Source organism: Citrus sinensis, chromosome 9 (assembly GCF_022201045.2).
Source record: "Citrus sinensis cultivar Valencia sweet orange chromosome 9, DVS_A1.0, whole genome shotgun sequence".
Taxonomy (NCBI): Eukaryota; Viridiplantae; Streptophyta; class Magnoliopsida; order Sapindales; family Rutaceae; genus Citrus; species Citrus sinensis.
The window spans coordinates 14,951,546-14,977,606 of record NC_068564.1 but is presented as its reverse complement, the minus strand read 5'-3'; the positions used below and the strand labels follow the sequence as shown (position 1 = coordinate 14,977,606).

General features: G+C 35.4%; 1 protein-coding gene across 2 annotated transcripts; it reads right to left on the bottom strand.

Annotated features, from left to right (window-relative positions):
• Positions 1–545: 545 nt before the first annotated feature.
• On the bottom strand, positions 546–25,512 carry LOC102621268 (phosphoglucan, water dikinase, chloroplastic). 2 transcript variants are annotated; one of them, XM_006493453.4, is made up of 19 exons: positions 25,030–25,507; positions 24,190–24,781; positions 23,108–23,194; positions 22,899–23,030; positions 21,075–21,200; positions 20,787–20,965; positions 19,877–19,961; positions 16,944–17,093; positions 16,704–16,756; positions 15,948–16,156; positions 15,718–15,836; positions 15,453–15,523; positions 5,649–5,766; positions 4,034–4,120; positions 3,861–3,947; positions 3,691–3,767; positions 3,303–3,468; positions 3,079–3,187; positions 546–1,822 (listed from the first exon to the last, which is right to left on the bottom strand). In XM_006493453.4, exons 1-19 carry the CDS (start codon positions 25,236–25,238, stop codon positions 918–920), a joined length of 3,561 nt encoding a protein of 1,186 aa, XP_006493516.2. In that variant the 5' UTR covers positions 25,239–25,507; the 3' UTR covers positions 546–917. The 2 variants fall into 2 exon arrangements, with proteins under 2 accessions (XP_006493516.2, XP_015381172.2); XM_015525686.3 differs by having other exon boundaries at positions 1,673–1,822; positions 3,079–3,197; positions 25,030–25,512.
• Between the last annotated feature and the right edge of the window lie 549 nt (positions 25,513–26,061).

Below are 26,061 nucleotides of genomic sequence, written 5' to 3'. Positions count from 1 at the left end.
AAAAAGGCGTTTTGGACATGGGTCAAAAGTTTTAAAAAATATTTTTATCAGCATATTTTTAAATTTAATTTTAATAAACTTTGAAAGTCGATTTTTGCTGAGACAACATCCCTTTCACTTCTTGCATTTACCCTTTTCTCTTCTTTGTTACTAGAGCAAGAAAGAATAAATCATAATCCTTTAAGGGATAGCTATTAAAAAAACTAGTAAATTTTGACGAATTAGATTACATGAAGAGTCAATTCCACAAACAATTTCAAATTGTTCCGCAAGACACTTTGAATGGTTAAGTCATATCAATTGATTTTAAAAAACATACCACAAGTTTTTCAAACTAGAATGGATGAATGGATAAAATCTTAAAACCGTATTCAAAATATATGATATTTTTACTTTTAGTCAAAATAGATTCATGCATATAACTCAATTTACATAAAATTTTAGATTGTCTTTAGTAAGATTTTTTTTCCCTTATCTTAACCCTATAAACTTTAATCCAATTAAGATTTCTTCCAGTTTCTTGCTCTTCATCAAAAAGCCGCATCAAAGTGAATAATACATAAATTGCATGCCGTACTTTTCTGCAACAGCAAAAAGGGTGCACAAGCCAGGATGTCTTTTTACTAATTAATATCGGAGGTTGCTATGTTACAGATTCTGTAACATACGCCCCCAATGCATGCACCACACCTGTCCTGCATATGGAGAAAAAGCATGCAATTGTTTTTGTTTGGTAGCTAGCTAACCAATCAGGAGCTGGCTAAGTTGGATCTGTATGTTACAGTATCTGTAACTTAGCCAGCTCCATTAATATCTGACAATCAAACAACTAACAAGATCACTGACTCTTGGTTTGAGCGAAGCCGCTGCCCCTAGTGAAAAAACTAGAACAGAACAGTCTCGGAAGCGTGAATATTTTAGTGGGGTTGTGGACGCGTTTGGACTGCATAGATATCCTTGCCAACCAGGCATCCTTCTACGTCCTGTGGGCAGCCAAACTTCCTCTCAAGAAAGAAACCAACTGAACAGAGGCGCTGACCGAGCTGGCGACGGAAAATTGGATCAACTGTTAAGGGTTTCTTGCTATAATCTACAGTCAAGCGAATCACTACCCCATCAGCAGGACCTGCACCAGATACAAGCATCTCTTCGCTGAAATTGGCAAACGCCTGTGTCCTCACCAGCCCATCAAACTTCCCAGAAGACAGACGCCACGGTGTGCCTCTGGTACCAGAAGCTAGAGTTTCACCAAGTCCAGGGGCAATTTCAGCCTCTACAGAGTTATGGTCACGATCTGTTGGGCTGAGGGTATGAAGCACAAATGAGAGATCTGGGGAAAGCATTTCTTGCACAAGAACTGCCATTGTAGCATCTTTCTGAGACACACCAGCAGCTCGACGGCTTAAAACTGCTCTGCGAGTGTAAAGCGAAGCCCACACTCGAGCAACAGCATTTTGAAAAACTCTTAGATTCGAAGGGTTAACATTAGGGATTGATTCATAAAGTCCTGCAGCTGACATTCCAGCCAAGTCCTCAACATTGGCACTTGAACGGACAATCAAATGCGCGTTGGCTGGAAATATTCTTTCTATGCTTTCAATAATGTCTTCTGAAGGCTGAAGAGCAGATATCAGCTCCTGAAGTTGACAGCAAAGATTATCAAGCTCACCACCCTCTGGTCCAGCTGTTTCTATTTGTTCTAGAAAAGAAACAAAAGTATCCATGCATTTGCTTTGCTCCAGAGCCAACTGCATGGAACCAAAAGGTATAACAACTCCTGCAGGTACAAGAAAAGAAGCCGGCACCCCTTGGTCGCTGTACACTGCCATGAAATAAAACAAAATTCACAAGAAATCAATTACAAAAACAACATTAAGGCAATTCAATAGAATTTGCTATGCACCAGCTTATTTCCAAATAAGTCTCCCAGTGTTACAAATATCTATGCTATTTCCTCAGTTATACTCTAATATACAACTTGGTGTTAGTCACTGTCATATTTCAGATATGTGACCCTCCACAAGCATTAAGTCAAAGCCATCTCCATACATTATATAGGATTAATTTCCAGGTTATTTACATATGAGACTTCCAATTTTCCACATTTTTTAGAGGGCTGCTATTTTGTTTGAATAGTTCAGATTATGGGCACAAACTTTCTGTGCAATGGCATGTAATCATTAATCATAACTAGGTCACTTAAATTGAAAGAGAAACACATCATCCTATAAAAGGAAAAATAACAAGCTAAAAGAGAAGAAAAATAAATTAATGGCCCAGCTGCGCCATCAGTTAAGGGGAAATATCATTGCAGAATTATAGTCGTATATGTGTTATGTCACAATATGTTCATATATATGTATAATAATAATATTAATAATAAAGGGGTAGAAACAAATCTGGCTCTAGCTCAATCAGTTTCCCAACCAACTTAATAAATGAAGAGCAGAAACCTAAGTAAGCACATATTGTGACATATCAAGTGTGATCTTAAGAAAAACTGGGTGGAGCTAAACTGAAAATTCAAAGAAATGAAAATTTAAAAGACACGGTTGAATTAACACTGTGGATGACATGACAACTCTTTACACATGTAACAGAGAAGGAAGATAAGATGCCAAATCATTTTAATGAATATGAATATTCTTAAAACACTATTGGTATAAAAATATGGATGGTGTCAGTTTGACACAACAGGAAGTATCAACAGCAACTCACAATACTTGGGACAAGAGGAGTATGCTCTATGTTTGTGTGTATACAATATAATAATCAGAAACATTAATAAAATATGACTCAGTTTCTGTTGAATGGCTGAAGAATCAAATCAGTATAACAGCTAAAATCTTGTAACCTTCTGAAAGAGATACCAATAATGTGCTTAGCATCTTATAAATTTTACACATAAAGTATATCTATATACACCAATACATGTCTTTATGAGTGCGAACACTGGTGCAAATAATTGTCATTGTTCAAATGTTCAAGTTTATGAATGTGATGTTCTGGCACTCCAAATAAAGATCTTATCAAAATATAACATTTTCATATAGGAAAGAAAAGATAATAATGATTTACCCTTTTCAGAAACTGCTGATAAAGAAGCTAAACGACCACAAGCTGCAGCCTTTGCACCTGAAGTCATTGCATCTGCATCTGCAAGCAGTATAACTCCAGTGGAAACACCCTGGATGCAACTAACATCATTTATCACTTAGATATTCAGTATTGAGCATAACAAGAAGTGGGAGGAAAATTGGAATTGAAGAAAGCTAAAGAGATGGGGCGAAAAAAATTCGTGCCTGACTCAACATAGGGGCTTTTGAAGCAGAGAAGGATGAGACATGAACTCCACGATCTAGAACAGTTGATGAACTGCTACCAGAAAGAGTTTTCAAACCAAAATTGCCATCATTTCCATGTGTAATATATGGATTTAGGTTCACACATGTTGAGGAGGCTTCTAATCTGCAAAGTTTTACAAAAGCATTAACTATCAAAACATCAGATCAAATGATACACAATCTCTTAGCCAAAAGAAAGAGAGGAGGGGAAAAAAAGGAGAGATGAAAACCCAAAAAAAAAAAGGAGAGAGACAAACACACATTTAACGGTGGCAGAGAACTGCTGAATGGAATAAAAGTGAAGCTAAATCTCATGCAATATCATGAAAATAACAGACATCATAACCTCACGTATTTTCCAGCAAGTCTTTCTATATCAGACACTTTTTCATCGTCTTCACACGTCACAAAGACAACCTTCTCCTGCAAAGAAATCATTCAAAAAACAGTATTTACAGACTTTTCTACTGCAACATTAAATTCTTATTTGATATGTCACAGAACGAACATTCTTACCTGCCGGGCCCTAACACCAAGGTGAGATAAGTGAGGCAGCTCTTGCAGAAGTATAACTCCCAATATGTTACTCCCAGCAGCTGCGACCTGCCAATCATTAGTTGTTAAAATTCACATGTACTTTACTTTTATATTTACAATCTTATGGTATATTATTGGTAGATGTTCAGAACCTCTTCATCTCCATCTGCCTTGCTAACAGCAAGAATAACAGGTTCATCTCCAGACGACGACAATGATCCAGGACTAATTCTGTCAACCTGAAGTCAGAGGACAAAACAGAGTGGGGGATAAAAACAGACAAAATGAAGTCAAAATAATTTAGTAAATGAAGAGTCTCACAAAGGGTTTATAATGTCCAACAATTTATATGTTTCAACAAATATATAATTAATACTTTTACCATTTGGGCATAAAGCATCCACAACAGAAATGGCCTCAGTTTCTCAAAATTCATTACAAAAACTGTTTCATTTTTCAGCCACTGGGAAAATTCAGCAATAAAAAACGGAAAGCAGTTCCAAAGAGAAAAGAAGCTAGAAATATCAGAACACAATATTCTAACAGTAGGATGCCACCCCATCCTCATTCTTCATTTTAAAAGGGTGGGGGTCAAGAATCTCATCCTACTGCGCCAACATGAAGAAATTGCTGATTAGATATCAGGAGAAAGAGAAGGACCCAAATCATCAATTTATTTAATTAATCAAGTACTTTCTCAATTCAATTCATATAATTGTATTTCAAAAATTTCCAATCAAACCTTTACACCCACGGATGAAACTAATAAAACAAAAAAAAAAAATCCAATAGATATAAGAATTAAAAAAAAAACAGACACACACACGTACATGATTATTTTGAAGAAGCTAGTGTCAACATGAAAAAATTCAGTAAAGAGCTACTCTGAAATTACACTTAAACTCACCATAAACCCCAAAATGAACTCTGAAATTTAGAGAAGAGATAAAGCTACATGTTTAGGTTAGATGTGTAAGGCTGGTTGTGTGGGTTTGGTGGTTTTTAAAAAAGATAAAAATGGATGAAACAGTATTAAATTAACATAGTTATATCAAATCTAGGCACGTTCAAGGCACAAAGTAGGGTCCCCATTCCAGCTTTTTTTCTGGGATAGGGACATGAATATAAACCTGATCCAGAATCCATTCCTAAAAATCAATTAGAATAACTGTCCCGTCAGAGGCAGGTCACAGGATAACTTCCAACCCCAGAAGAGCTGCTTAGTTACCACGAATCCAGGTTCATCTATTGGCAATTTGAATAAAGATCTATTTCTCAAACAGTTATCCATTTTTCTCCAACAAAACCGATGTAAGATGAGTTAGGATTAATTAGGAGTTACTTTTATTTTCCTTTATTCTAGTTCTATTAAATTTCGTTTCCTTGCTTGAGTTGGAATACGATTTCTAATTCCTTATTCCTCTTTTCTCGGGTTCATGGCCATTAAACCTTGAATCATTTGATGATTACTAAATAAAGATAATGATTTCCGCCCCCGATTCCTCTGAGTTTTCCCCTACTTTTTTGTAAAATGGTTCTACACCAACAAAAGTGATACTTACATAAATTCTCACCCAAGATTGTCAATTAGCTTTACCGAAAAAGACCATCAGCAGAAATCCGTGAATAAAATCATTATCCATATATGACAGCTAATATCAATTCCTCGATATAACTCTGGGTTGGATCCACTACATTCCTCTTGAATCATTTGTAACCTCTAAGGTGATAAAAATTAAATTAACCATACTACAGTATTTAAGGTACCTGAACCAACTTTCCAACAGCAGCTCCTGGAACAAGAACATCCCAACCCTGAGAGCCAAGTGTGCTTCTAACAGCTTTCAGAAGAAGAGTACAAAGCTTTGAAACCTGAAAAATTATCCTACAGACGAAATTCGCCATTCAAAAGTTAGACACGAAACATTTTAGCTTTATATTTCATTTAAGAAACAAGATATTTTATCGATATAAAAAGAAATAAAGTCTACAACATCAGAAAGTTCTAATGTAATTTCTATTAGCCTCAGCAATTTAAAAAATAAATAAAAAGAAACTTTTAAGATATAGATAATGTTGGAGATTTAGTCAATTAATTGTAAATATTTGGGTGTGGGTGTATATTTTCCTTTATTATTTGATTTAGTCATAACAAGAAAGCATATATTAGGGAGATATTGTAGGATTAGTTTACATAATTTAGAGATTATTTAGTTTCCTTTTTAATTAGCTTTCTAAGTGTATATATTCTGTCAAAGTTAATGAGAAAGTATGAACAAGAATTATTCATTCATCAGTATTCTTGTTTCATGGTATCAGAGCTAGGTAACTAGTCAGTTTTTTTATTTATTTATTTATTTTATTATTATTTTTTTTTCTGGAGAACTGCTAAATATGACCTCAGAGGTGTCTTCCACTGCAACAGATCAAGCATCTGTAGGATCCATAACCTGATCCTCATCTACACCGTCTTTTGACAGCCACTCTCTGCAAATTACACAGCACAAGCTTAACGGACTGAATTTTCGAGAATGGTTTCAATCCGTTATTCTTGTCATCAGGGGTAGAGGGAAGGTTGGCTACTTGACAGGGGCAATAACACCTCCTTCAGACACAGCACCAAATTATAGCACTTGGGAAGCAGAAAATTTGATTGTCATAGCTTGGCTCATTAATTCTATGGAGCCAAGTATTGGACAAACTTATCTGTTTTACAAGACAGCAAAGAAGATTTGGGAGGCAGTCCAAGAAATTTATTCCGATCTTGAAAACACATCTCAATGTTTTGCGATTCGATCAAAGATTCGCAACACCAGACAAGGAAGTCCCATGGTCACTGAATATTACAATTCCTTAATGGGGTTGTGGCAGGAAATTGATCTTTTTTATGAGATGGGATGGTCCTGTACTACTGATGCAGAAAAATATAAGAAACTGCTTGAGAAAGAGTGTATTTTTGATTTTTTGCAGGGATTGAATCCGGATTTGGATGAAGTACGTGGAAGACTGCTCGGGATGAAGCCTTTTACAACCCTTCAAGAATCGTTTGCTGAGGTAAGGAGAGAAGAAAGTAGGAAGCGTGTGATGATGAATCCTTCCAGCCAAGATACTCCTTCCTTAGAAGCACGAGGCGAGGCTCTTGTAGCAAACAAACAAGACGATGGCCATGTATCTCAGTCGAGAGACAAGGTCTAGTCTGATTATTGTAAGAAGCCCTATCACACTCGTGAAACTTGTTGGGACTTACATGGCAAGCCACCTGATTGGAAACCGAAGAAGCAACGCAAGCAAACCAAATCAGCCAATATAGCGGAATCAGATTCAAGCAAAGTTGCTGGATTTAACTTCTCAACAGAGCAAGTGGAGATTCTACGGCAGCTTCTCAATCAAACTAAGGTGTCAACGGGATCTGAGAGTCAAAACTCAAAAGATTCCTACTGCAGCTATGGCACAAACAGGTAAAATAAGTCAAACTTTCTTGTCAAAGTCACAGTCAGCGGGCTGTTGGATTGTAGATACAGGGGCCTCTGACCATATGACTGGGTCAATGAATGTCCTTGAGGATTATGACAAGTGCAATAGCAGGATAAATGTGTGGGTTGCGGATGGAAAAATGTCACCTACAGTTGGGAAGGGCACGGTTTGCTTACCGAATATGATATTGAAATCAGTTTTATATGTGCCCAAATTGACATATAATCTTTTGTCAGTTAGTAAGTTAACAAAAGATATGAATTGTGTTGTGACTTTTTTCTCCTCTCGCTGTGAATTTCAGGATCGTTCTTCGGGGAAGATGATTGGCGTTGCTGAGAAAAAAGATGGTCTATACTACTTCTCGGGAGTTGGGGATTCCAATAGAGTTAAGTCACAAAATAAAATATCCATGTCAGTTGTTTCAAACTCTGATATTATGTTATGGCATCAACGCTTAGGGCATCCAAGTTTTTCTTATATGAAAGTTTTGTATCCAAATCTTTTCGTCAATAAAGAACATTTTTCGTTTCAATGGGAACATTGTGTCCTTTCTAAACAATCCAGAGTCAATTAGCCGCCACATGTATACAAACCCTCAAGACCTTTTCAGTTGATTCATAGTGATATTTGGGGTCCATCCAGAACAATCAATCTAACTAGAACTCAATGGTTTGTCACTTTCATAGATGACCATACTAGGGTGTGTTGGGTGTACTTGATGAAAGATAAATCTGAGGCATTTTACTGGTTTCAACAGTTCCACAAATTTGTCCAAAATGTTTTTCAATCCAATATAAATGTCCTTAGAACAGATAATGGAAGAGAGTATTTCTCAAATGAATTTAGCCAATATTTGGGGAATAATGGGATACACCATCAAAGTTCTTGTGTTAACACACCAAAACAAAATGGGGTTGCCGAAAGAAAGAATCGACATTTGTTGGAAGTTGCTTGATTAATAATGTTCACTAGTTCTATTCCAAATTCCTATTGGGGTGAGGCAATTCTCACATCCACATATTTAATTAATCGTCTACCCCAAAAAACACTTCAATTTAGAACTCCTTTGAGTGTCCTTCTTGATCATTTTCCAAATATAAATTTTTTCAACTCGGTGTCCCCAAAAATATTCGGTTGCACAGTTTGTCCATAATAAACAACCCAACCAAAGCAAACTTGATCCCAGGGCTCTTAAATGTGTATTTGTCGGATATTCTCCATCCCAAAAAGGGTACAAATGTTATTCTCCTTTTCTCAAAATATTTTTTGTCTCATGTGATGTAACGTTTTTTGAAAATCAGCCCTTCTATCCCAACAACCATCTCCAGGGGGAGAACTCTGATGAAGATGGTCATTGGGATCCTAGTATATCTCTTCCAATATCACAAGATGTCTCATTTTTGCCCATGAATTCTACCCTAATAAAACCAGGAAATGTCAGTGTCCAAGCACCTCCAGAAAACTCAAGTCCAAGTCCATTTCCTATCCCTAGTCCTATTTCAAATCACGATCAAGAGAGAGAAGCAATTTATGAGAGACCACTTCAAGTTTATTCTCGAAGGCCAAAAGCTTCTCAGCAAGACCAATCATTGAACCAAGAACTAGATCCTGGAGTGAGCAGTGACCTGGACTTGCCGGTTGCAATACGGAAAGCGGTAAGAACATGCACAAAACATCCTATTTCCAATTTTCTAACCTGCACAAAGTTATCTTCTGGATTTAGAGTCTTTATAGCAAAGATCGATAGTGTGGTAGTTCCAAAGAATATCCACGAGGCTTTCAAAGATCCAAAGTGGGAGAAAGCTGTGCAGGAGGAAATGAGAGCACTGCATGATAATGGAATTTGGGAAGTAGTTGACCTACCAAAGGGTAAGAAAGTGGTTGGAAGCAAATGGGTTTTCACAGTGAAATATAAGGCAGATGGAGAGGTAGAAAGATATAAAGCTCGGTTAGTGGCACAAGGCTTCACACAAACTAGGGGTGGGCATCGGATCGGATTCGGATTTGAAGGCAAATCCGATTGGATGAAGTTTGAGCGATCCGATCGGATTTGGTTCGGATCGGATCGGATTCGGATCAATCCGAATCATCCGATCGGATCTGTAGTATAAATCCAACAAAAAAAAAAAAAGCTAAAATGGGGTCATGAATCATTTGGGTGCTAAATGATCCGAATTAGTTCACTCTCAGATCAGATCTTACATCTCACTCTCAGTCACAGGCTCACAACACACTGAGCACAGTCACCAACTCAAAGTCTCAAACTGTCAAACACTCAAACTGACATTAACAAAATACAGAGGACTCAACGAGCACGAGCAGCAGAGCAAAAGCAAAATGCCAAAACCAGCTTCAATGCTTCATCCCGTCATCTGTCTTCAACTCATTACCGAGTAATGACCACGCCAAAACTCAGATCCCGCCGGCCCACTGACACCAATCGACTGGAAGCTAGCCGATTTCGACTGAAACCCAGGCGAACAGAACCCAATTAATCGACTTAAACCCAGCTGAAACCCAGCTGAAACCCAGCTGACAACTGCCTCTTCAACCACCGAACTGAATCTGATCACATCCAGCGCCGGCCAGTTGCCAAGCCAAACGCCGATAATCCACTTCCACTATTTCTCGAGCACCTAGCAAGTAGCAACTTTATTCATGGTAAGCAATTAAACCCGACCCATGAATGGAAACTTTGATTGGTGATTGTGAATTATGTGAAGAGGGTACTGCTTTTGCTTATCTTTGACTACAACCGTATTTTTATTTTTTCATAAGAGTTGCAGCTGCAGAATTGAAGTCATTACACCTCAATATTATAATTAGTGGGAGCCAAAGCCAAACCCGAGAGCAAGTGGCTAGCCGCTTGGGGGCAAGCGACTAGCTGCTTGCAAAATGCCCCCAAACCCGAGAGCAAGCGGCTAGCTGTCCCCAAACCCGTGAGCATGACATGAATTATTCTGTTTTTTCCTTTTATTTTTTCTAATGTATGATTATTCATTTGTAATACTAGTTGAGAAAGACATGAATATATATTGATGTAAAATTCAAATTTTTTAATTATTAAATAAACATCATATTTAATGTATGATTATTCATTTATAACATTAGTTTATTAATTATTAATAAACTAAGGAACAATATCAATTCTTTAAAATTAAAAATTCAACTTCATACCGTACATTGTGGTAATATAATTATTTTATGATAAGTTAATGTCATTAATTGCTTTATTTCCAAATAATAATTTGATAAATGAATTTGTATAGCTAGTAAGCTAGGCTGAAGAGATTATATATAGTCAAAACTCAAAAGTTTTATTTATTTTTTAGTTGAAAATTCATAAACGGAAGTTACGGAACAATGATGATTGATATGATTTTTGTATTTTCAGATGACTGGACATTCAAAATCAAATTCCAATGATGATGATGAAGTTGAAAGTGTACAAGTACCCACAGAAAAGACAAATACAAAGCGGAAGAATCCAACTCAGAGACGACCAATGAAGAAAAGATCTGAGACATGGAATCATTACACTGTACTTGAGGACAATCAATATAAAGCAAAGTGCAACTATTGTGGCAAGATATATCAGTGCCATCCTAGGTTTGATGGGATTAGCAATATGGGAACTCATTTAAAAGTATGTGAAGCATACTTGAACGTGAAGCGAGAGCAAGATGAAAGACAACAAAAATTGGCAGCCAAGAGTGGTGAAGGAAATGCAAGTAATATGGTTTTAGCCAAAGGATGGAGTCAAGAAGCTTGTAGAAGGGCAGTCAGTAAAATGATTATCTTAGGCGAATTGCCGCTTAATTTTGTTGACAACAAAGGGTTTAGGCATTTTTGCAATGTAGCTGTTCCTCAATTTATTATGCCATCTCGGAGAACTATTAGTAGAGATGTTATGGATATGTTTTTGGAAGAAAAAGGAATTTTGAAGAGTTTGATATGTAAGAATAAGCATAGAGTGTCCCTTACAACTGACATATGGACTTTAGTTCAGAACATGAGTTATATGGTAATCACAGCTCACTTTATTGATAGTGATTGGTGTTTACATAGGAAGATTATTAGTTTCAGCGTGATTGAAGACCATAAAGGGAAGTCCATTGGCAAAAAGATTGAGTCTTGTTTGCTTGAATGGGGAATAGAGATGGTGTGTGCAATAACTGTTGATAATGCGTCGGGCAATGATGTTGCTGTTGATTATGTGAAGAACCAAATGCTTATGTGGAAGAATGTTGATGCACTTGTGTTGCAGGGTGATTACATGCATGTGCGTTGTTGTGCACATGTTTTAAATTTGATTGTCACTGGGGGGTTAAAAGAGTTGCATGCCTCAGTTGCCGGTATTCGGAATGCTGTGAAGTATGTAAGATCATCCACTTCGAGATTAAAAGCATTTAAACAATGTGTAGATCATGTGAAAGGCCCTAATGGGACTGTGGTTTTGGATTGTATCACTAGGTGGAATTCCACCTATTTGATGTTGATGACTGCTTTGAAATTTCGGGAGGCATTTGAGAGGATGGCGGAAGTGGATAAACCGTATGAAGCATACTTTAGAGAAGAAGAAAACGGGAAAAAAAGGGTGGGGCCACCTGAGCTTCAAGATTGGGAACATGCCGAAAGAATTGTGAGGTTTTTAAAGATCTTTTATGATGCTACATTGACTTTTTCAGCCTCTTTGAGTGTCACTTCTAATCTTTGTTACGATACAATTGGCTAAATCGAGAATTCATTGAGTGCATTAGAAAAAAGCAAAGATGTTTATGTGCATTTGATGGCTTCTAGTATGAGGGAAAAATATGACAAATATTGGGAGTGCACGGAGAAAATCAACAAAATCTTGATTATTGCCTCAATACTTGATCCGCGCTGCAAAATGGATTTTACTAAACATATTTTTAGTATGATTTTTTCCGATGATAGTGCAAAGATTGAAGAAATGGTCGCGGTGATGAAAGGCTTGTTGAATTCACTTTTTAATGCATATAGTGGATGGAACTCCTCACCACCATTGCCTAGTGAGAGTTTTCGTAGTGGCAGTGCCAGTGGTGGTGGTGGCAGTTCTAGTTCTTCTTCGCACCTTATAGATGACACGGATCGGCAACAAGGGTACATAATGGAACATGGTGATGATACTTTACGAGTTGCTCGGCCTTTTCTTGGATATGCTAAGAAAGCTTTAATTGAAAACGAGGGCAAGCTTGTGACGACTGAGGTGGAAAGATACTTACTTGACCCGATTGAAGATCCTAGTAATGATAAACTAAATGTTTTATTATGGTGGAAGGTGAACGGGTCGAAGTATCCGATATTGCAGAAAATAGCAAGTGATATCCTTGCAATTCCGATATCCACTGTGGCTTCGGAGTCCGCCTTCAGCACTGGGGGTCGTATCATTGATGAATATAGTAGTTCTTTAACTCCCACTATGATTGAAGCATTGATTTGCACTGAAAATTGGTTGCAGTCTAAACTTTTTGCCATTCCTATCTACGACCTTAACCAAGAGTTGAAAGATCATATATATCAAATGGAGTTACAAGAGGGTAACTTTTTTATATTACATTTTATATAGAATACCTTTTAAATTTATTATAATACATTTTTTATATTATTCATGCACTAATTATAAGTTATTATGTTTTTTTTTTCATTTTAAAGAGTATGTACAATCACAAGCTTCAACAATTACAAGTTATAACGATGGGTGCTAGTATTCGTCATGATATTTGAATAGGTAAGGTAACTCTTAAATTTAATAAATCTTTTGGTTTCAAGGTATTATATTTATAATTGTTTTACGCTTGGTTTTAAGTCAATTGTAACATGATAATTGTTTGTGATCTTATGTTAGGAAAGCAAAAGTTAAGGACTCATCAAAGTGTGTTGTGAGTTTAATTTGATGTTATTGTACTTTTGGTTTGAGGAACTTGTAGTCTATCTAAATGTTTTGGATGATAATTTTTATTTTGGTTTATTTTATTGTTGGATGATATAATGATAATATTTATTTTGTGATTTTGTGTTGTTTATTTATTTGGAGACTTGGAGTAATGTTTAATTGTTTATTTTGTGTTGTTTGTTAGCTTGTTTTCATTTTCTTTTTTTTTAATGGTTAATAAGTTTTCATTAATTATAGATTTCATAATTTTTTTGTGGGAATTGTGACAAAGGTCCAAATCCGATTTCAATCCGAATTAATCCGAATCCAAAATATAATCCGAATCCGAAATCCAAACTCATCCGATCCAATCCGAATCCGAATTCAATCCGAATTTTCATCCGATCCGAATTATTCGGATCGGATTCGGATCGGATGAAAATCCGAATTGAATTCGGATGAATTTTTTTTCAATCTGAATTATCCGAAATCCGATCGGATTCATCCGAATCCGATCCAAATCCGAAATTGCCCACCCCTAACACAAACATATGGGATTGATTATGAAGAAACATTTGCTCCAGTGGCCAAACTCAACTCTATTCGGGTCCTCTTGTCCTTGGTAGTTAATCTAGACTGGGAACTACACTAACTCGATGTGAAGAATGCTTTCTTGAATGGAACTCTTAATGAAGAAGTGTATATGAAGATTCCACCAGGATTTCAGTCTGAAAAAGAACGAGATAAATTCGCAAATTGAAAAAATCATTATATGGTTTGAAACAATCCCCACGTGCATGGTTCACCAGATTTAGCCCAACTCTCACTCGGCTAAAGTACATTCAAGGGCAGGCTGATCACACTATCTTCGTTAAGAAAGGAGAAAATGGAAAAAAGGTCATTCTTATTGTATACGTAGATGACATCATACTTACAGGTGATGATAATGTTGAGATTCACAAGCTCAAGAATCAACTGAAGGAAGAATTTGAAGTTAAAGACCTAGGACCTCTAAAATATTTCCTCGGTATGGAGGTTGCTAGAAGTAAAGAGGGTATTTTCATTTCTCAGAGAAAATACACTCTTAACTTACTAGAAGAAACAGGGAAGTTGGGGTGCAAACCAGTAGGAACTCCACTCGAGAAGAATTGGAAAAGCAAGATTAAAGATAATGAGCCTTCAGTGGATGTAGGAAGATACCAACGCCTGGTTGGTAGACTGATTTACTTATCTTTCACACGGCCTGATATTGCATATGCTGTGAGTGTGGTGAGCCAACACATGCATTCACCTACCCAGAGCATCTAGAGGCTGTAAATCATATTTTGAGGTATCTCAAAGGAACTCCAGGAAGAGGACTAATGTTTCTAAAAACTGAGAGCAGGAGTATCGAAGGATATGTTGATGCAAACTGGGCTGGAAGTGAAGATTGTAAGTCAACTTCAGGATATTGCACCAAGTTGTGGGGTGGGTAACTTGGTTACATGGAGGAGTAAGAAACAAACAGTTGTGGCAAGGAGCAGTGCCGAAGCTGAATTTCGAGCTATTGCAAAAGGAATGTGTGAGGTTATATGGCTGGAAAGATTGATGCAGGACTTGCAAATCACAGTTTGCTCTCCCACTAAGTTGTATAGTGACAGCAAATCTGCCATCAGCATCGTGAACAATCCAGTCCAACATGATCGAATGAAACATGTCAGAATTGATCGAAGTTTTATCAAGAACGAAATCGAAGGAGGAGGTATCGATTTATGCTACATCTCTACTCATGCACAAGAAGCAGATATCCTCACCAAAGTCTACCCAAACCAACTCATGAAAGGCTTCTCAGCAAGCTTGGAATGCAAAATATCTATTCCTAAGCTTGAGGGGGAGTGTTGGAGATTTAGTCAATTAATTGTAAATATTCGGGTGTATCTTTTCCTTTATTATTTGATTTAGTCATAGCAAGAAAGCATATATTAGGGAGATATTGTAGGATTAGTTTACATAATTTAGAGATTCTTTATTTAGTTTCCTTTTAATTAGCTTTCTAAGTGTATATATTCTGTCAAAGTTAATGAGAAAGTATGAACAAGAATTATTCATTCATCAGTATTCTTGTTTCAGATAACATTAAAAAAAAAAAAGAAACAGAAAAAAAGAAAAAAGGCCTCAGCAGAATTTAACATTTCCAAAACTTTTAAAAAAGAGCAACATACCCAGCACGAATCTCAGCTTCAGTATACGTCCTTACGCTGTTCTCAGGAATTCCAAGAGCTTTACCAAGCAGCTGGAGAAGCCAGAAAATCATTTTGTCAGAATTCCAGTTAATTTGTGTCAATTTGGATTCCAGCATTTCACTAGAGAATAATTTTATCAACATCCTTACCGTCCAGTACCCTGTATACCTCTTATATGCAAGTTTTATCACACAGCACATTGAACCATGGCCTTCACTAGAAAAAGAAAAAGAATTAATTTTACCTGCACTTTTTGGGGAAATATTTGCAGAAGTGCTTCAGAGTATTCCTCTGTTAGCCTTCTTGCTCTGTCTAGAGTAGCTTTAAGCCTTAATGCCCAAATTATCTTGCCATCTTCACTCCCTTTATAAAAAGCAGGAAATCACGAACACAGACGGCCATGCATGCAATGATATTCCTTTAATTCTTTGAAAGTTTGGACAACTATTGCAGTGAAAGTTATGACAAAGATACCTTCTTTTTCAGAGAGACCTTTCTCTTGCCAGGCAAAGAGTTCATTTCCAATGGCAGCACATTCTGCCGGTTTCCACGCAGAAAAACCTAAATGACGAATGCCCACAACTAACATACCAAGAGGGTCATTCCAAGAACTTATGTTTTTCAATTCCACATTCTCAGCAAGCCAATGTGCCCCTCCCTTAGTTTCAAGTGCATTTAGGAATCTAAGAATAAATGACACCAATGAATTAATTCCAAAAATAAAATTCTAAAATAGGAGGAAAAGAAGTCTGGCTATCAGTGACAGCCTAAAAGACAGAGAAATAACTAAATAAGGTTATGCATACAAGAGAACCATTGTATAAGTTATTACGTACGTGTGAAGCACAAAACAAGTTGATTAAAAGAACAATTATAAAAATCATTAGGAGATAGAGAAGCATAAAACAAGTTGATGAAAAATAATAATAGTAATTGTTTTGGAAATACAAAAACTTTCCGCAATTTTGCAAGCAAATTGTAACTGCTATTTTTAAATATAAATTAAGAACTCCTTCACCAGTATCCATATGATTGTACATAATAAGCCAGTTCTATCTAAAGCATATGACACAATTTTCTGCGAAGCTTCCAAGGAATGAAGTAAATCTAAAAGTTTCTGAGATATACATTTAAAAAATCACCAAAAAATTAAAGATAATTTTATTAGACGTACAACAATTCAGGCCCAAGAGCAAATAGTCTCAAAGATATGCAAGGAATTACAGATACCTGCTTAGAAGCACAAACAAATAGTCCTCAAGGCCAATCTCACAAAGACGCCACTGGTTGAACAATCCACCCATAAAAAAGTTTTAAAAAAAAGAAAATAAAAGAAACGAAACCATAATTGCCAACAGCAGAATAGGACTTTGTGCAATGTGAAGCTCTGATGTCAAAAGTGGGAAAAAACACAAATAAAATATAAAACACTCACACGCACACATATATATTTGTACAAAATAACCTCACCTTTTGTCGCCTGGCTATTGCAGCATCAGAAGCATCATTCCTAAGGCCACTTTCAAGACCCTTAACGATTACTTCCCTCAGAGCATCCAAAGATTGCATAGTTTTAGTTAACTCCAAGATATTGCTTGAGTCTTCTAAATTGTCCAGACACTGGAAATAAATATACATGATTATTATCATTTAATGCAGATTTTTTTAGAACAAAAATAAAATGAAAAAGAAAATAATATTCTATGGCAATAACATTATCCCATGTTACTGCCATTTTTCTCTTTGAAAAGTAAAAGGCCAAGAAAAAAATTAAAAAAAAAAAAAGAAAGAGCAATAAAATCTATATTTCTTTTTTTATATGTATTCCCCTAGGGAGGGATAGTGCTAGGCAGAACGAAAAGGGTTTTCCATGAGATGGGAAATGAAAACGCCCTGTTCCATACCCATACAACATAAAATTCAATAGCAATAACATTATCTCATGTACTGTGTTGTATGTTCCATGAGAAAACTGATTGTAAATATAACTGTCAGCATACACATGAGCTACTACATATAATCTTTACACAAACATTGCACATACAAGAGGACTATTCTCTTATTAATTTGCACTTGGTTTCTCTGCTATTGAGGGTGAGCACTCAATTTTTGTCAATTTATATTGAAATTATAAAATAAAAAGAAACAATCATAGCTTCCGAAAGAATAGTTACATGTCCCCTAAGTATCATTGATTCCTATACATCCTGGTACAGCACTAAAAGTACTAGATCAGTCTACAGAATGCCTTACAAGTCACACAATAACAGAGTGCCAACTTGCGCTACTGAGAAAATGGCTAACGTAGCAGCAGATTCTGCAGCTGCCACTGTTAGAACCAATGAAGCAAATAATTGAACCATATATCATCCAAAGAAACGGAAAATACCAAAAAGTTCAAATTTACGGCTAATAACATTGATTCAATTGACATTATTCTGCTTTCTCAGTGGACAGCTGCTCCATCCTTGTAACAATTCTTCATCATTAATACAATTTATAGTTTCTTATCCCAAAAAAAAAAAAAATGATTCAATAGACATTGACATAATAGAAGTATTCCACCAAATACTGGAAGTTTGATGAACATTCAATGGTCATGTAAGAGATAATAGGGAATATTGTAGGTTAAATAATCACTTATCCATAAAAGCAATCACTATCAAATAAATCAAAAGGATCTTTGCCTAACTTTGCTTCAAAAGCTGGGCATCCTAAAAACAGCAAATATGCATTTGGTTTTGTAATGATCAAAATAGAAAAGTAATTTTATATTATAAAATATTATATTTATCATAAGGTTTCATAATGTATAACCATTAAATTTATTTAATATTGTATTCAACGGTTATTTAACATTATATATTATGAATACAAATATTAATGAAGTTATACACTGAATTATTATTATATGTTAATTCATCTAATATATGCATATTTTAAAATTTTATACTTTTTTTTTTGGAAGAGGTCTCATTCACCATCGGACCATTCCAGTAGATCCCATATATTTACTAACTAATCATTTACAAATAGTTACTAAAAGAGCAGTGTTGGCAATAGCCATCAATGGCTGTTGCTAACGATGGCAGAAAAGCACATCAGACAACATTCACGCCAAACAAGCCAAAACTTGCTGATCTTTAATGTCATGACCTCACTGTCAACCACTGAGATTTCATTTTACCATGCATGCGAAGACAATAAGCAATACTACTAGAAATGTCGGTATTCAATGTCAACATGTTTAGTGCGCCACAGTCAGGTTTAGAGCTTCTGTCACCATTGTTACTACCACCACTGCTGTTGTGAGAAAAACCATGTTATTGCACCGACAGTTTTGCTGCCGATTCTTTTAGGCTTTTTTCTTTTTTTTTTCTTTTTTTTTCTTTTAACGTTACCCATGCATATCACCTCACCCACCAGACCCTAGATTAAATTAATCCTCCTTCAAAGGATTTGGGGTATAGGGTGATTCCAATGCTTAACTTCTAGTTTCCATTACAAAAGGCCAAACTAGTTGGGCTGTTCCCTTGGGAACACTTGACAGTGATCCTTTTGATGGTCAGATTCCATAAAATCATTTAGAGGGTACTCTTAAAATTCTATTATTTCTATACCAAGTAGTATATACTTTTCAAATGTTCCATCCAAAACTTTATACATACTAAATTATAGAAGAAGTTTGTGTGAAGAAGTTTATGTGATCTTATCAAAAGCAATGCTATGCAGGGGCCTAACATTTGCAACATAAAACATCATCCCTATCTGTATGTTAAGTTTAAGATGATTCATCAAATATTTAATTTCTCACAACTTATGTAGGACAGTAGCATAAAGTTATTTCGAAGCTACTTTAGATGGATAATCAAAACCAAAAGGAATAAAGAAATATGTGATAAATTTGGAGTCGTGCAGAGAATATTTTGCAATCAATATGTACCAAAAAAGAAAGTCTTCAAGGATGTTCCAATATACTGCAAAAGTGGATTACGCAATAGCGAATTGGCTGGTTAAGGAGATTCAGGTTCTGAGCAAGAAACAATAGAGTGGCAGGAGTCCATAGCTAACCAACACCCTTTAAGCTCATAGTCACAGAAGCCTGAATATTATTCTTACTTGAAATGGCAGTAATCTACCAAGACATTTCTTGTCTAAAGAAAGTCACATCAAGAACGAAAAAGAAATACATCAAAAAAAAAAAAAATTCATGTGTCACAATCAAAAGCAGCAGAACAATCAAAAAGCAATATAAAAGCTAGGAATCTTGTGCATCTGTAAAGTTACCAAACCTTTTAGCTTTTCAAGGCCTAGTTCAGTTAAGAGTTAACCTTAAATATTCATAATCACATAAGCCACATTTTTAAGCCTTGTATGCAGCCTAACAAAAAGCAATGGCTTACCTTTTTGCATTCCAAAAATGATGAGAGAGCTGAAGCAGCCTGTTCATCCAGAGATTCTCTAATTGAATCAAGTTGCTCAGCAAGGCTACAACAGCACAAAATATATAATCAACTGATATTGAAATTATTCCACCAGATATCCTACTCACAAACAAGTGCAGTTTGAAATTAAATAAAATTCTCCAAGTCCAGATCTTAAATGCTTGTCACTAATGGTATACTAAGTTCAGAAGATGAAAATAGGTAGGCTTCTAACCTTCAGGAAAAGTTTTCTGACAAATCCAGAAGCAGAAACTACTGGTTAAATCAAACCCAAAGTACCAAAGTGGTTTAGATAGTGTATATCATTCTGCAGTAAAATTACTTTGAAGAGTAATATAGTCGTTTAAGGTTGTTCAGTAGTCCATTATGGTTTTAGCATAAGTTCTTGGGAAACATGGTTGGCTTCTAACATAAGTTGCTTCAAAGATGAAACACTTTCAAGAGAAAAACCAAAGTTGACTTCAATACTTGAAGCTTCATTTATGCTGTTCCCTTAGTTATCCGGCAATTTTTTCACTGCTTAATTTAATCTGACATAAAAAGGTCAAGCTGCTTCACTAAGTCAAATCAAATGTTCTGGATGTTAACTGGTTCTTCAATTAGTAATGTTCCAATTTTATGGAGCTGTTGAGAAAGATCATTTTAAAGTGAGTAAAAAGTTATATAAGCTTCTTCGCATTGCAGAGATATCTCTGTCAGCGACCATATTACCTGAAACTAACTTCCGAAAAATTTAACCACCCATATTAGTGGGAAAAAAACATTTAAATAATAAAAATGAGAGAAGATTGATCTACAATAATAACAAAAAAAGACAAAAAGATAAAACGCTAATATGAAACAAGTTTTAAAATGTCATAAATCGGACCTTCCAGCATTGAAAAAGTCTTTGAGTTCACTATGGAACATCTTGAATTGCTCCACAAATGATTCACTATATTCTCCTGGGTTCTTGGTAATTTTTGCAAGCATTGCTTCTGTAGCAACTAAGTCTTCTGGCCCAGCATTTCGATGAAGTTTGTTCTGTATTGTATGCTTGATTTCTAGCTGGATTGTGGAATACAGAAAACTGTTACCACTTACCTTACCTGATTACATTTAACCTACGAAAATAATAATAATACAATTCATAACAGTGACATTATGAGGTATTTACCTTCAGGTCATGGGGGATATCATTCCGGTGAGCAATATCTCTTATTCGAGTTAGAGGAACAGATGCAGTAAACTCAGCCTTAAAAGATGGTAAACATGGGTGGATCTTTCGAATAACAAGAACTTCCTAAACATCATAAATAAACATAGTAAAGAAGAGAAAAAATGACAGAATAGGTTATCAAAACATAAACGAAAGCATGAAAGAAAAATCCCTCTATTTCAATCTCTATGAAAAGCATGAATGAATCTTTATTATTACAGGTGCAAGATAACAAAATATCTGAAGTTACAATTAAGATATTGTAATTAATGCCTCTGTTCACGTTTTCTTGTCTTTACATCTGGACATTTCATAATTCTCTCCTCCATTATGTTACAGCAATCCCACTGACCTTCAGACAGTAAGTGGACACCACGGTTTTAAAAATCACAAAAAAATTGCCCTCTTATGTCAAAATTTGTCTGAAACCCCTGCGATTGCTCTTAATGTCCTACAAAAGCCTTACTTTAGGAGATGATATCGAAACTTTTGAAAGAGCAAGGATCTACATGTAGTTAGGTATACTGCATGAAAGGTCAACATAATTTGCCCTAATATTAAGATGACATTTTCAGATGCTTTGGTTTTCCTGTTGAACATTGATTCATATCATGAATTTCAGATCAAATAAAACATGTCAATCCCGCCAGCAAAGCATGCTTAAACTGTGTACTTGTCTCAAAGTAAACATTGGAGTTCAAACTTTAATATATTATTTTGTTTTGAAGAATTTAAAATATACAGTTCTTCACACATTGTTGAAGCTCAAAATCCTCTCTCTCACAAAAGAGTGAACCATGTTAGACCTTCAAGATTAAGATTAAGAAACGACAAGAAAGTAAACCAAAAGAAGGATAAGTCAACTGTTAGAATTTATCATCTAGGTCCCTGAGATTTCCACATTTCTTTAAACAACAACATAATTTATCGTACTTTATAAAATCGTCCTTACCGTTTCTTTGTCCCATTTATTATTAAATTGGGGGAGCTATTATTCCATTAAATCTTAGAATCAGAAATTTCATTTGTGCTCCTAGACCGTTGATAAGAAACAAAATTTAACATGGGAAATCTCAGGAACCCAAATGATATGTAACATTATGGATAAAACTTAGTTCAACTGATTCGGTCACTTGAGGTGGTAACCACAATGGTATCATGGTTGAAGTGGCGTTTCATTTAAATTAAGGAAGATTGCCAGTTTCAGCCTTACTAAAATCAATATATATCACTTACCTCTTTACTATTTTCATAATACCCAATAACCCTTAGTACAAAAATTTGAAGGAAAAGAGGGGTATATGGGTCATTTTTTGATATTTGATCTTAAAAATATAAAATATACATTTATTATATGAAAGAATGTTTAAAAGGTAATAAAAGTACCCAAAAAAATCTTATTTTTTAATTTAAAATTAAGTATTTTCTTATTTTTAGTATTTAAATTTTTTAATTTTAATTTCAATTTATATGATTGATTAATTTATAATAAATATGAATAAAAGTGTATTTCAAAATAAGGGGAATACTTGTAAAATTATAGTGCTAAAGGGGTTATTGGATATTATGAAAATGGGGAGGGCAAGTGGTATATATTGATTTCAATAGGGGGGAAATTGGCAATCTCTAATTTATGCAATATCATATAGTGTCATCTCTAATAGACTTTTATACTAAAAAAAAGATTCAATGAAATGTTATATGAGTTTTAAGAAGTGAGAGAAGAAAAAATTAGAAGATTATGGTTTTTTTTCCATTCATGACAATGAAAACAGCAGACACCTGAGGTGAAGCATCTTTCCTGCAGGAAATTCGTTCCAATTCGCGGAATATAAGCCTTGAAATTTCAGCATGCCTGTTTGGCCGATGATGACCTCCGTCTTCGAAGCAAGGAATTTTCCCAGTGTTAATCCACTGCATGAAGAATATCTAAGGAGGCTATGGAAGAATGAGTTTACAAAAATAAGCAGAAACAAAGGATGACAAGAAACCTTCAGGTATATGGCAGAGTATATGAGAGCCTCCAACCGCTCATCACTTTGCAGATTCTCGACTATTAGCTCACGCACAACTTCAAGCTTTCACCAAAAAAATAGGACCGTGTCAATTAAGTAATGAGAAAAACAAAATAGTCCGCGATAAGCTGTAATGTCTTACTAAAAGGGAAACTATATAAAACCATAGAAGAGAATGCAAACAACACGAATCATATATCCAACATCACTATGCAAACTAGTCCACGATAACCCTTGATGTGTTACCAAAAGGGAAAATATCTAAAATTATAGAAGAGAATACAAACAATATGAATCATGTATCCAACATCACTACGCCCAGTAAAAGAACTATACATGCACAGAAATATCATCAAGAGCTCTGCTTCCAAAAATGATCAGAAACTTAGAACATTGCATGCAACTAGAATACAAAGGGTACCAACATTTAGCACCTGTAGAATCAACCTTGTAAGCTTTCAAATAGTTTCCCAGGACTAAGTGTCCCAAGGTTCTCATCAAAATTATGCTTTGTCAGCAGCAACTCCAATCTAGAGTGGGTATGCTGACAAAATGGTCTATAAGCATTGTGTTTATCTACAAATAGAGCAAGTATGCTTTGAGCAAAAGATGAACTCATAATCCAGGAAGGGCACTGAAATTTATGTGAAAGTATAACTTTTGCCAAGTTGAAAAATAAACATATAAATGAAAAAGATGTAGTGTTACTCTGATAGAGACAGACAGAGAAGAATATGAGAGAACAAAATAAAATTACCACTTACTTTCCAAAGCACACCTATGCATTGTTCAATGCACTTCTTCATCCTCTTTGACCTTGCATCTTTTACCATGAAACCATGGTAAACATATGCTACAACTTTTTATAGTGACAAACAAAGCAAGAACTTAACCTCTGTTTTACACACAGAGTAACAAAAGCAAAACATCGAAAAAATAGTATTTAAATGCTGCAGATCATGAAGTCAATGAAATCTAGCAACCATGCAAATACAGAGAATAAAACAACCTTACATACTACCATCTCTCTTAAGATAGAACATAATCAAATGCATCACCTTTCTCCACCAATTTCGTGCCCTCTGATCACCTTCAACTAACTTTAGAGTCAACCCCTGAAGACCAGATGTATCCCATTTTCTTTCCATTTCCCGATTCCAATGGTCATCTGCACGCATAAATGAGGCAGATTTACCTTGCCATTGCCCAACAAATGGACTTGTCCCCACTTCCAAAAGAGCATCTGGGGCAGCATCAGTTACTACGGATCCATTATCATCCTCCTCCAAATGCAAAAGATCCACAGCCTCCCCAGTCTTATTCCAGTGGCAAACAATCTCAAAACTCCCTCCTTTGGGCAGTTTCAAGATGCGATTAGCCCCAGCTTCCCACGCCTTACTCTTGTCATTCCTCACGATCACAAACTTATACTCAATAGACTCGCCCCCTTTAAACTCCAAATCACAAAGCCATCCACACTCACTCCATTTCATCGGCACATTCTTCTTCCATGATCCCAATTCTTTTGTTGACCCTAAAATCACGACATGCTCACCAAACTCAACTTGGTGATCTAAACGAAAACTAATTCGCACGTTGCCACCATGTCCTGACTTGGGTTTCATTTTCTTCTTCTTCTTCTCTTCCTCACTGTTCCATATAGAACAGAATTCATCATCCCAATTTCCAATTTCTAAAGCTACACGATATCAGCTTAACTGAGATTTTGCATGTTCACTCACTTAGTATTTCAATGGATACTTATAGATTAAGAAATTAAAACATTTATTTCGTATTTAATGCAGATTTTTAAAGAAAAAAAAAAGAAGCTGCCTCACGTATCAAATATTGAGGGAAAAAAAAGAAGAAAAAAGAAAAGAAAGAAAGAAAGCGATTACCTTGTTTCAGTTGAAACGCCACAAACGACGCCGGATAAGTGTTTGTGATATTGCCCTAAATGCTGATGACGAAGAGGAGAACAAATCCTTCGATTCACAAATAATTTATTTAAGTGAAGAAACCTAAATTGTATTCGATTATGGATGAAAGAAGAAGGGCAGTCCAACACACGCAGACGCAAAGAATCCATCACGAGAGTATCGAGCATGAGACTGAACAAACAAAGAGAAATTATTTATTATGCTTCTGCTATTTTATATATTTATAACGATTCAAAGAGCTACCACGTGTAGCATAATGATGATCTGCAACATTCGAAACTCTCTTTCTATTTCTTTGGAAAGATTAGATGATGACGATTTTTATTTGCATATTATTTACACATGTAGCTTAATGAAGCAGGAAAAATGGAGGCCTATCCTTCTGGATATTATCTATTTGAAAAAAATGAAATGAAAAAAAATTATGGGTACATCTCCTGTGACTTGACCACCTCCTCCGCATTGTCTAAAACTAACAACGCACATACAATTGAAACCGAAAAATTATACTCTCATAACTCAAGTAAATAAATAAAAGTCTAATTAAAACTCTTTTAATTAATGTTAGATTTTGAGCATGTTTGGGATTGCCTTCACTTGTCAAATAATCACTTATTTGACAATCGAGCACTCGGTAAATGCTTTTTAAAATATATTGTTTGAAAATTTAATTCTCAAATAATTTGTTTTTATACTAAACTGTTGCCCTAAACGGCTATACGATCTTTAATTTTGATGATAACAAACAATATGTAAAAAGGATAAAATGATAAATTTATTGTTCACAATCTCACAAGTTCTTGAAGGGCAAAAATCATTCAAGTGAAATCAAGCTCAAGACACTCAGTGGACAACGGTATGATCAAAGACAAACAATGAGGGTACTAGCTCAAGTGATTTATATTGCATAATTCTTATAAAGCTAGTATAATTTAATCTATGTATAATCTAGCATTTTAAAAGCTCGCGATATCCATTGTAGTTTTTAAA